Source organism: Miscanthus floridulus, chromosome 3 (genome assembly GCF_019320115.1).
Source record: "Miscanthus floridulus cultivar M001 chromosome 3, ASM1932011v1, whole genome shotgun sequence".
Taxonomy (NCBI): Eukaryota; Viridiplantae; Streptophyta; class Magnoliopsida; order Poales; family Poaceae; genus Miscanthus; species Miscanthus floridulus.
In genome coordinates, this window is record NC_089582.1 from 14,483,482 (window position 1) to 14,495,936 (window position 12,455).

Consider the following 12,455-nt stretch of genomic DNA (forward strand, 5'->3'; position numbering starts at 1 on the left):
GCTGGCTGGGAAGGGCACCAGTGGTAGAAAAGTGTTCATCGACCATGATTACAAAGAGGTGAGTCGGGCGCATTACAGTGTCTTGCAGAGTACATAACTGATGCAACCGTATATTGATGAACACTTGGCTATCATTATGGTGGAGAGAAATGGCCGTTCGGATGATTGGATCATGAAACAACACAAGCAACGACTAACTACATGGTTGAAGGACCAAAACATACCGCCTGAAGAAACCATAGACTCTATTACCATCAGTAGGTTGGCGGAGGGGCCATCGAGACAAGTGACATCTTGGAATGCTTATGGCATCAATGGGTATACGTACTATACCCACGCAAAGGATAGTAAATATGTGAACCAAAACAGCGGCGTTCGAATAGAGGCTCTCGATGGATTAGGGTGAAAGATCCAATACTTTGGCATCATTGAAGAGATATGAGAACTTGACTATGGAAGGGATATAACGGTGGCCCTATTTCGATGCCGCTGGATGAAACAACACCAACTGAATGAGATCGGATTGAGAGTCCTGGACCTCGAGAATCTAGGCTACCAAGATGACCCTTGGGTGCTCGCTTCACGTGTCGCACAAGTTTTCTATATGTCTGACCCACAAAGTAACATCCCCCCGAAGAAGAAGATAAAGCACGTGGTTGCCTCCGGGAAACAGCACATTATTGGAGTTGATGGCATGGACGATGTTGAAGCTTACAATAACTACGATGAGATGTCGCTATTCACAGACTTTCCTAAGAAGATCAGTGTTGTGGAAAAGAACCTCCCCAAAGACATATTGCCATGGGAACGAAAAGGTGTCAAGTGGAAAGTCATTACACTGGGCTAGCTAGTTGTTGAACGTGGAGTGTTTGTGTAAGTGTGTGTTTGTAAGACTTCATTTATGCATGTGTGTGAGACTACATTTATGCATATGTGTGAGACTACCCTTTGCAACATCCAGATGACTCTATTTGAACATCCACTCTATTACTACTAAAACTTTATGAAATCACTTAACACTTTATGAAATGAAGAAATGGCCAAAATAAAAGTAGGAGATCTTGATGAGTTATACAACTCTTATATTCATCACCTTTACAGCTGAAATCATTTAGTGTTTGAAAATCAGGTTTGAAGCTGTCATTTTCTGAAATTTAAAATTTAAATTGTTCAAAATTAGTGACAAAGATAGATGACTAGATTAAAATGATAGAGCATGATTTTAGAAAAATCTAGGGAAAAAACCATCATATTTGGAGTTAGTATGAAGGAGAAAAACTAGTTACAAGTTTCAGCCACAGATTAAAAAGAGAAATCACACTTGTTCATCATTGATCATCATGAACAGCTGTGATTTTTCTTTTTAATCTCTGGGTAAAATTTGTAACTAGTTTTTCTCCCTCATACTAACTCCAAATGTGATGATTTTTTTTCCTAAAATTTTCTAAAATCTTGCCCTATCAAGTTAGTGTGTTGATTTGGTCATTCTTTTCATTTGACAAAGTTTGAGCACTTCAAATTTTTAAATTTAAAAAAATGACAAGTTCGAACGAGATTTTCAACCATTAAATGATTTCAGCTGAAAAAGTGATGAATACCAAAGTTGTATAACTCATCAAGATCTACAACTTTTATTTTGATCATTTCTTCATCTGATAAAGTGATAGTAAACATTGTTCACAAATCAACATGTTTCTCATATAGTTCATGAAACTATGAGTCATATGTGAATTTATGAACAATGTTTACTAATACTTTGTCACATGAAGAAGTGACCAAAATAAAAGTTGTAGATAGTGAGCAGTTCAACAACTTTTATGTTTATGACTCTTATTTTTGAAACCATTTAAGGTTTCAAAATCTTGTTTGAAGTTACCATTTAGTGAAATTCAAAATTTCAACTATACAAATTTGGTCAAATAAAAATATGATCAAAATAAAAGTTGTACATATTGATGAGTTCTACAACTTTGGTATTCATAAGTTTTTCATCTGAAATCATTTACTCTTTCAAAATATTGTTTCAAGTTCAAATTGTTTGAATTTCAAAATTTGAATCGTTCAAACAAAGTCACATGACAAGATGACCAAAATAAAAGTTGTACATGTTGATGAGTTATACAACTTTTATGTTTACAACATTTTCATTTTATTTCATTTAATGTCGTAAAATTGTAGTCGAAGTTTTAAAATTCAAATTTTTAAATTTTGTTTTTTTGTTTTCTATATTGTTTTGACTACAATTGTTTATATATATATTTCTTCATATATAGAATAATACAAAATATTATATTTGTGCATATACACAAATTTTTTTATATTACTTTGTGTTTTTATGATATAAAAAATATAGAATTTATAATTTAAAAAATAGAAACTATTTGTAGGGGCGGCTGGATCAGGAACCGCCCCTACAAATGCATTTGTAGGGGCGGCTGGATCAGGAACCGCCCCTAGAAATGTATTTGTAGGGGCGGCTGTATCAGGAACCGCTCCTACAAATCATCCCAACTATATATACAAGGCCGCACAGGGGAGTTGCCTGTTGGGCGCTCTCTTCTTCTCCGACGCCGTCAGGCTGCCTCCCGGACCTGTCCCGACGCCTGCCCCGCGCGCCCCCTCCCCGCACCCGCTCCCTCACCATCCTCCGCCGTGCGCCGGGTCGCCCCTCGCCACAGTTGTTCCCTCGCGGCGCAACCGCACCCACGTTCCCCACGTCACCGACCGTCCGTCGCCCCTCGCCGCCGTCCGGCCCTCTCCCGGCGGCCCCCCTACAGATCTGGCCTTCGCTGAACTCAAAGAAGCCGCGGCACCTTCACGGCCGCCCAAAATGGCCCAGATCCGAGCAGCTCCGCATCCTCTTCGGTGGTTCACAGTCCTAGCGGCCGGATCCGGTTTGCCAAGGTTCGTTTCTTCCCTTTTCTACCCTACCTATTGTTCCCTTGATGCAAAAGTGAGTCGCATAACAGGTACTACATCACGAAAGGCTTGCATTTGCCTGCATGTAGTTGTTCTACCACATTTTTAGTCAGTCCATTGCGTTTACCTTTGTTCACAGTTATTGCTTTTGTTGACAGTCACTTTTTGTTTACCTTAGCTTAGAGTTTACTCTTGTATTTCCTTAAAATCCGAATCATCATTATGCTACAGACGCTTCAGAAGAATCACAGTTAGCTTTTCCATGCTAGCACCTTGCCAATAATTTCAGTTGGGGGATTATCTTTAGTTTTCCGTTACTGCAAGTTTTACAGTCTAACTCTCCCAACTATTATGCTTCTATTGTCTAGCGAAAGTCTTAATTTAATTGTGAAATCTTTGGAGTACTGTATCCTTGAAATTGAACTATATAAGGCCGCCGGTGGCTCAGCCACTGCCCTCCAGTGGCTCGGCCACTGCCCTCCGGTGTCCTGACTATATCAATTGTATTAGCACCTGTGTCAGTTCTCAGTTCTTTGGAGTACTGTATCCTTGAAAGTCTTAATTTCTGTATGTTTGGTTAGTTTCAAACCGTTAGTCAATTGTATTAGCACCTGTGTCAGTTCTCAGTTCTTACTTCTTAGACCATCACGTTAATCAATTCGGCTTCAGACAGGGTGAATTATCTAGTGCTCCATCACACAAAGCACACATTTATATATAGTGTTTTATGCATAGTTTTTTTATTGATCCTCCCGACTATATCATAAGGATCTGATCTCATATTCCCCGTAAGTTTTGGATGTGGTGACGCGTATACAAACTGATATCCATCACTGGGCCAGCCTGCTGTCAGGGTTCTAGCTAGGGTCAGCGTGCTGTCTCCCAAGTGCTGTCTGCCACTTCCCCAATACCGTTTCAGCACTTGTTTTCCTATTTTCTGCCCGTCAGACAGTGCAAGTCCAGTTTTAGGTACAATGGTAGCGGTCGTAGTTTGTAATGTCTTCATTTATAGCGTCCATTTGGTTCTATTTTCTCCACTAAAACTTATCAGAGAACTGTACACATTTATAATTAGCTAAACTCATTCTAGCACAGATGACTTGTTGAAATGAGATAACATCTAATCTGGTAACTCAGCTTAAGGTGCTATGGCAAAGGGTTATGGCAAGCATGATCAAACTTGAGCTTTCTGTTTAGTCTTTTGGGAAAATGCCTCTCGATATGGCAGCCAACCACACATTTTACTCCCTAAAGCATGGGTCATATGCTGCATTATTGGCCAATACACTCTCAGTTTGATTGCTCTTTTAGGTTCATTTCCTCACTCTTTCTTAGACATTAGATGAAATAGATAGCCTATCCTACTGTTGTAATTAATGTGCTGCTATTCTATTCTCTCAACTCCTACTGTTGAGGGTGGCAGTTTAGCCTGTTTTTTTATGCTCTTTGTTTTTGCTGATTTGGATGCGCTTCTTTTTGGGATCGACCCAGCATGGCCGTCTGCATTGTCTTATTATGAATAGATATCCTGTCCCCAAGTACAACTAGCTGCAGTTCATTGAGTTTACATTTGGTTTATTTATTTGCAACTCAGATTACAGTGGTTCATTGAGTTTCAGAAAATTTGTAGTAGCTAGCTGAGTTTAGTGTGGTTTTCATTTCCTGTGCAATGTCATTTTCATGATACAACAATCTACCTTTATAATTTGTTCCATGCTTAGCTATTGTGTTTTTTTGTAGCTGTTTGTTTCTTATATTAGTCTCTTTTTAGCTTGAACTGCATGGATGCTTGGCCCGTTGGTGGATGGTTAGCTGTAGGTTAGTTTCATATCAATGTTTGAGTGGTTAGTAATTGAGCCTTTCAGTTTTAAATATTTGAGAAGTGAATAAAATAAGTTTCTAAATAGGCCATTTGACATTGCTAACAACATTGCAAGTGAATCATACATATTCAAATCAGATTGTTATATGGCAATAAAATAAGCTCATATTTATCAAGTGCAAGCAGTTGGTTCTTACTACATATTCAAATCAGTAGTAGCTAGCCATTTCAGGTTCCAGATCTTGACTGTAGCATTTCACTTATATGATTGGTTGTAGCATTTCACTACATACCTGCTACTGCTATACTACTATCCTACTGTACTACTCTACTGTACTGAACTACTACTACTCTACTTGCTACTGCTAGCTACTCCTACTCCTACTAGCTGGCTGCTACTCTACTCTCTTCCCTTGCTACTGGCTGCTACTTCCTTACTACTACTGTTTACTACTTCTACTTCTGTCTTCTATCAACTACTTGTACTTCTGTCAACTACTTATACAACTTCCCTACTACTACTGTCTACTACTTCTGATTGTCCGATCTGTCTATCAGGTTCGGAAGATATTAAGCATATGATGTTCATGTGTGATTGAGCAAAGTCAGTATGGCAGCTGTTGCTTTTTTTGGGAAGCAGCACCTGCTTTTTTTGTCAAATCTCCCCTCTCCTCTATTTTTGCCACCTTTCCTATCCTCTATGTTTGGGAAGCAGCAGCTGCTTTTTTTACACCTTTTCCTCTCTATGTTTGTTAAGCAGCTGTTGCTTTTTTGCCAAATCTCCCCTCTCCTCTCCTTTGTTTTGCCGATGATGAAATTGTCCAAGTCCATACATTATATGGAATATGAGCTGATGATCAAGAACTTGTGAGGAACTTGGCATCATTAGCAGCCGCCCCTACATTACCTTCTCCTCTCTTCTCTGTTATGATGCCTTGATGCTCCAAGTTCAAGATCAGATGATGTTTGACATGTTTCTGAGGCCTCTACCACTGCTACTTCTCGTTTTTTATATATTGTTGTTTTATAGGACTACTTTGGTTTATAGACCTTTTTGATTTCTTATACCTTCTAGCATACCTAAAGCACACTTTCTTGCATCTATTAGAACAAAGCACGAAATAATGTCGCGGACACCAGACAGTGCAGCCCAATGCCCCGAGCATGATGAGCAGCCAACCCTTGAGGAGCAAGCACTAGAGGACCAGCTTACTCAGGAACAGTTCAATAAGGAGGTACAAAATGATCTAGAAGTGATGCTTACTCAGGAGCAGTGTGACGAGGAGGAAGGCCCCAAAGGAGAGGCTGCTAAAGGCGAAGAAGAAGAGGATGATGCTGATGATGACTCAGAAGAGGGATATGTAAGTCCCGAGGATCCTTTCCCACATGAAGCCAGATGGAGGCCAACGGAGGAAGATTTGGACAAGGACTTTGACCCGAACGAGGAGGTAGGGAAAAAGCCTTAGCTTGTAAATTTTGCTAAAGCTTTGGCTGTGTTACCTCTGCTAACACTTTGACCTGTCATATATATAGGTCCCTCCTAAAACTCGGAAAAGACGACGTCGATGTCCGTGACATCTCGCTGGACAAGACGGAGTAGAGGAAAGGAGAGCAGAGGCAACAGCCACAGAGACGGATCACGATGCCTCTGCTCCACAACCTGAAGAAACAACCACGACTACCAAGCCTAAGAGGGAACGAGGGGATAGAAAAGGAAATCTATATCTAGATAAGGCATGCTATGTGATAATGGAGGTCGGGCCAGCAGGGGAGGTCCTTGAGCCAAAGGAATTAAGAGGACGATTTCGTAATGCGATCGGGGCCCTAGTAAGAGATAAATTGAACCCAGCAATCCCTAACTGGAAAGAGGTACCAGAGAACAAAAAGAATGAACTATGGGATAGACACCTGAGGGTCAATTTTAGATTTCTGGAGGGTAAGCACGAACTGGTAAAAAATGCTTTCAGGATGATGGGAGAGGTATTCCGACGTTGGAGGTCGGAGCTCAACACGAAGTATATCCAAAAGGGGTTAACTCCATTCAAAGAGTTCAGCAAAATAACTCCTAGTCAATGGGAGGAGCTCGTGGCTCAGAAGACTTCACCGGAGGCATTGGAGCTCAGTGCCCGTAACACCGAGCTAGCGAAGAGGAACAAACACCACCATCATCTAGGCCTCGGTGGCTACTATGCCAAGGAAGAGCAGTTTAGGAAGATGGACGAAGAGGCCGCAACTGCTGGGAATATCGATGTGATGAATCTGAAGGTACGCTCAAGGAACTAGATATATGCGAGGAGTACAGAATCATCTGACAGTAATCTTAAGTTTGATAAGCCAGAGACCCAAGAGGCGGTATCAAGGATACTGAAATATGCTGAAGACAAGGAGAAGGGCTCCTTCAATCCTTCCAGAGAGGGGGACGAGCTTAGCCTTGGCTTGGGAAACAAGGAGCACACAGGCCGCACCAGGGGGCTAGGGAAAAGGACGACCTAAAAGCAAGGATTCAAAGAGGACAGGCACATGTACAAGAAACATGGCCGAGACCGGGAGACTAGTCTTGAGCTCCAAGTGAAGGCTCTAGTTGTGAAGGCGCTGGAGGAGCAAGGACTGTCTACAGAGCCACAGATGTTAGTGACGCCGATGGGAGAACTAGCATTAGTTGGCAGCCCTCCGAAAGTTCCTAGCAGCCAAGGTTCCACTGCAACCTCAACCCCCATTGATCGCATACGGGAACCAACTAGTTGCACCTTGGTGTTTCTAAGCGGCCGACAGAACACTGTGATGGAGGTGGCAACGGGTGTGGCACATTCTCCTGGTGGCTTACACCACAATAATAAGATATCGTCGGACTACACTAGGGTCGAGGTGCATACCGTGAAGCCCGAGTTCATGCAGTGGAGGATAGACTATGCAACTCCCGAGGGGCTGGTGTTACTCGGAGACGTTATTGAGCAGTTCATCCTCTGGCACAAACGGGACATTATATTGACTGCTTCTTCGCCGCCTCCCCCTCTCCCAAATTTGGAGCGAGTTGTTGAGGTTGAGGAGATATTTTCACCATCTCGTGACCACCATGTACCTAAGATGCCACATTCTTCCCCACCTCCTAGCGAGCATGTGCCTGATGAGATGCCACAACCTTCTCCAGCTCGTACCAAGCAAGTGCATGATGAGATGCCACAGTCTTCTCAACAAGCACAGCCGATACATGAACAACGAGTGCCTCCTAAAGAAGGTGATGCACAAGAAGATGAGGACATGCCTGAATGGGAACTTCGAATGAAGATTCCAATCAACATAAGGCTAGTTTATGTTCCGGTGAAAGACGTCTCGTCGGTGTCCAAGTGGTATTCACATGACCAGTTCAAGCCTGAGAACCAAGTTAAACAAGTCCCAGAACGGGGTTCTGAGGAGGCCGTAACTAGCAAACTCCACCAAATTGCAAAGCAGTATCCAAATGTTGATAACATCAAATGGTCAAAGGATTGCCCAAAAACATATGAAAGAGGCAAGCCCTTTATACCAAACCAGGACATCCGGCGCCTACCACTTGGAATGAGAAGGTTCCATGATTGGTACTTGCGTGTTCTCCCAACGAGCATAGATCTCGTACAAGCATGCTTCCCCACCGGCACATTTGGAAGCCCAGCCGGGAAAATTGTCTTTGACTTCAATGACATGCACACATGCTTTCACCTAGGAGAAATGGAGATGAATCTAATTCGCACGTGGTGCTTGTAAGTCCTTGTCCTTCCGATATGATATGAATGTAATCTTTGAATTTTGTTGTAACTAACCAACGCCGTGATTTGTAGAATGCAAGTGCACATTGTCAAACAAATGCCAAGTTTGAAAGCCAGGTATGTAGACCCTCAAGCTATAGCCCAACCAAATTTTAATTACCCTAAATAGTGGATAGTGGATGCCAAAGAGCTAGCTGCTGCAAAGACTCTTCGGGAGAAAGGGCGCATCTGTACGGCGAAACTAAAGGAAGAGTCCCTTAAGGTTGCGGCATACATTGCTCTGGCTTTCAAAAATCTACAACAACACTCTACTATATGGCTACCATACAACTTCGAGTAAGTTCAACTATATACTTAAAGCTTTGTTCGATATATTTTATTCGATGCAAAAGAGCTTATCTAGTTCTATGATTAAATCCATGCAGCAACCACTGGATTTGTATAGCCGTCGATGTCGGGAGGAGCATGGCATGGGTCTTTGATTCAATAGATAAGGACCCGGAGACATACAAAGACTTCATATCGATTCTCAAGACGTATACATATCGACAATCCTCATTAGCTTATATGTTTGTATACATACTTGTAACGTTCACTTATGGATACTAACAAGTTGTATTTGCTAAAATAATTCGAACAGGGCATTTAGGTTCTATGTCACTCATCTCACGGAAGGCATGATCCAGCGAGGAAAGAAAAGCTAGCTATAAAAACACTATGTGCGGTAAGTGTAACTTACTTCTTCAGTACTCCGTTACATGGCTGTCAAAAGCATTACCTAACATTTTCATATGCAAAACACACAGTGCCCCAAGCAGAGGCCTGGGAGTGTACATTGTGGATACTATATATGTTCTATGATAAGTAACATCAGTGCCTATAGGAGACACCCCTTAAGGGTAAGTTTGAACCTCTTCATCAGTTGTATAAAAACTTCATACATGGTATGAAATACTAAACCGAAACTTGTTCTCTTGTAGTGGAGAGAAGAGAAAGGAATGAAAAAAGACCCATACAAGGATGACCAACTCTTAGAGCTCGTCGGCGACCTTTGCAACTTCATATTGGACCAGATTGTACACGTCAAAGGCGCCTACCATGACCGAGAGTCTGACTTAGGTAGAAATCCTCAGTACCAACACCTTCGTGAGACTAAAAGGCTAGCTCTAGGACGTTGATAACAATGTTTATGGAATTTGTGTATTAAATGATGGATTGTATATATCCTTACGAATTGGACTTGTAATTATAGTTTATATAATACTATTGTGCTGGTAGTCGCGTTCGGAACGTTGGTCGCGGGGCATTCGGCAACGCGAACGCGGTTCGGAACGTTGGTCGCGGTGCGTTCGGCAACGCGAACGCTGGATGGAATACGCGGAAACAAACAGTTCTGGTCGAATTTGAATTGTAAATTTGAATTTTTTTTTGTGGGAAAACGTACTGTAGGGGCGGTTCTAGATTGAACCACCCCTACAAATAGGTATTATAGAGGCGGCTGGCACTACAGCCGCCCCTACAAATCGATTTGTAGGGGCGGTTGGTGATTGAGCCGCCCCTACAAATCTATTTATAGGGGCGGCTCGTAATACCAACCGCCCCTACAAATCGATTTGTAGGGGCGGCCTGGGAACCGCCCCTACAAATGCATGATTTGTAGAGACGGTTCGGTAGGGGCGGCTGGCCAAACCGCCCCTACAAAGGGTTACCAGCCGCCCCTAAAAATGCTTTGTGTAGTAGTGGTCCCTGCCCGACTCACACCTGCGACTGCGAGAGAGGGCAATTGGAAGACGCGGGAACGCGCTACGCCATGAAGGCGGCGCCATCGAGGTCGACGATGTTGATAACGAATGATCGCAGGTCGCTGGCTCCAATGGCCACGCACGTTTCTCCCGGCCCGTGCCCGCGTCAGATGGAAGGGCGCTGCACCTGGAGCTACTGGGTGGCCGCAACACCGTGAGCAAGCTGATGTCCCATGAGGTCCGCCATCTGCGCGGCCGGATGCCACCGCGCCCGGACGTGAACTTTTGTACAAAGAAGTTCCGGCGCTTCAAGCTGCAGGTGACACTACTGGAAACAGAGACTTTGCCGAGTGTAAAATTCTTTGCCGAGTGTCAAAAATCGGACACTCGGCAAAGATCTTCTTTGCCGAGTGCTACACTCGGCAAAGAATTGCACTCGGCAAAGATTTCTTTGCCGAGTGCCGGGCACTCGGCAAACACGGGCACTCGGCAAAGGACTTCTTTGCCGAGTGCCAGACTCTCGGGAAAATCTCTCCACTCGGCATAGGCTGCCCGCGAAACGGCGCCCTACCACGGCCTTCTTTGCCGAGCGCCTGCGGTTAGGCACTCGGCAAAGATTTGTTTTTTTTGTTTTTAATTTCTTTGCCGAGTGCCCCAGATCTGGCACTCGGCAAAGATTTAATTTTTTTTTAATTCTTTGCCGAGCGTCTCAGATCTGGCGCTCGGCAAAGAAAATTTTTTATTTTTAAAATACTTTGCCGAGTGCCCCCTGGACGGCACTCGGCAAAGATTTAATTTTTTTTTTATTATTTCTTTGCCGAGTGCCGTCCAGGGGGATTTCGTGCACGTTGTCACGTACGATGCTTACAAACCAGGACATCTCCACATGTGATAACCAGGACATCTCCACATGTGATATCTGATATCACATGTGGAGATGTCCTGGTTTGTAAGCGTCGTACGTGACAACGTGCACGAAATCTTCTGAAATTTTTATCATAGCCTCCACATATGATATCACGACATCTCAACAAGTTTCATGATTTTCGGACTTCGTTTGCTTTTTATAGAATTTATAAACACTTCACACGCAATTTCGCGGACATGTTTCGTGAACAAGATGTCCGAAATTTCGGGTTCGTTCCTGGATACGGCCTCTCATAACACTCACTAACATGACTATCAATTTTCAAATCATTAAACTCCATTATTCGTACCACGTGCAGTTCAAATTTCTAATTTCCAGAAAAATTCAAGTAAACGAAATAAAGTAACTAAATATAACAAAAAGCCACAAAAAAATCCCCAAATTGTAACTAGGAGTTCCTGGTGCTTTAAAAAGGCTGCACAAAAAAATTGGAGGCCAAAAACAAAAAAAAACAAAAAAAAACAAAAAAACTTTGCCGAGTGCCGTGCCATGGCACTCGGCAAAGGGTGTCTTTGCCGAGTGCCAGCCATCAGGCACTCGACAAAGAATGTTTTAATTTTTTTTTAAAATTTCCTCTTTGCCGAGTGCATCCACAGGAGCACTCGGCAAAGAAATAATAAAAAAAATTAAATCTTTGCCGAGTGCCGTCCAGGGGGCACTCGGCAAAGTATTTTAAAAATAAAAAAATTTTCTTTGCCAAGCGCCAGATCTGAGACGCTCGGCAAAGAATTAAAAAAATTTAAATCTTTGCCGAGTGCCAGATCTGGGGCACTCGGCAAAGAAATTAAAAACAAAAAAAACAAAATCTTTGCCGAGTGCCTCCCTGATCTGGCACTCGGCAAAGCCGCGGACTTAGCGGTTTTTGACCGGCCGGGCAGTCACTGCCAGCCATCCCGCGCCCACGCCTGCCCGCTCACGCCTGCCCACCCCCCTCGCCCGTGCCGCCACCGGCCGCCCGCGCGCCCGCGACGCCCGGCCGCCGTGCTGCCCGCGCGCCCGCGCGCCTGCGCGCCCGCGTCGCCCGGACGCCGCGTTGCCCGCGCGCCCGACCGCCCGCGCCGCCTTGCCCTCGCTGCCCACGCGCCCGGCCGCCCGTGTGCCGTGCCCTCGGCCGGCCCTGCCCCCGACCAGCGCCGCCCGCTGCCTTCGCGCCCTGCCGCCGGCCGCGCCGTGCCCCCGGCCGGCCCTTCCCCTAGCCGCGCCGCCCGCTGCCCGCGTGCCAGGCCGCGCGCGTGCCCCCGGCTAGCCCTTCCCCCGGCCGCGCCGCCCTGACCCCGGCCGGCCCTGTGCCCCGGCGCCAT

General features: G+C 44.4%; 1 protein-coding gene across 1 annotated transcript; it reads right to left on the minus strand.

Moving 5' to 3' along the window:
- Nucleotides 1-12,032: 12,032 nt before the first annotated feature.
- On the minus strand, nucleotides 12,033-12,455 carry LOC136543221 (uncharacterized). Its single transcript, XM_066535730.1, has one exon. The coding sequence runs from the start codon at nucleotides 12,453-12,455 to the stop codon at nucleotides 12,033-12,035; it is 423 nt and encodes a 140-aa protein (XP_066391827.1).

Bases quoted from the DNA above. Each gene is read 5' to 3' on its own strand.
- LOC136543221 (XM_066535730.1), bottom strand. From the start codon at position 12,455: ATGGCGCCGGGGCACAGGGCCGGCCGGGGTCAGGGCGGCGCGGCCGGG.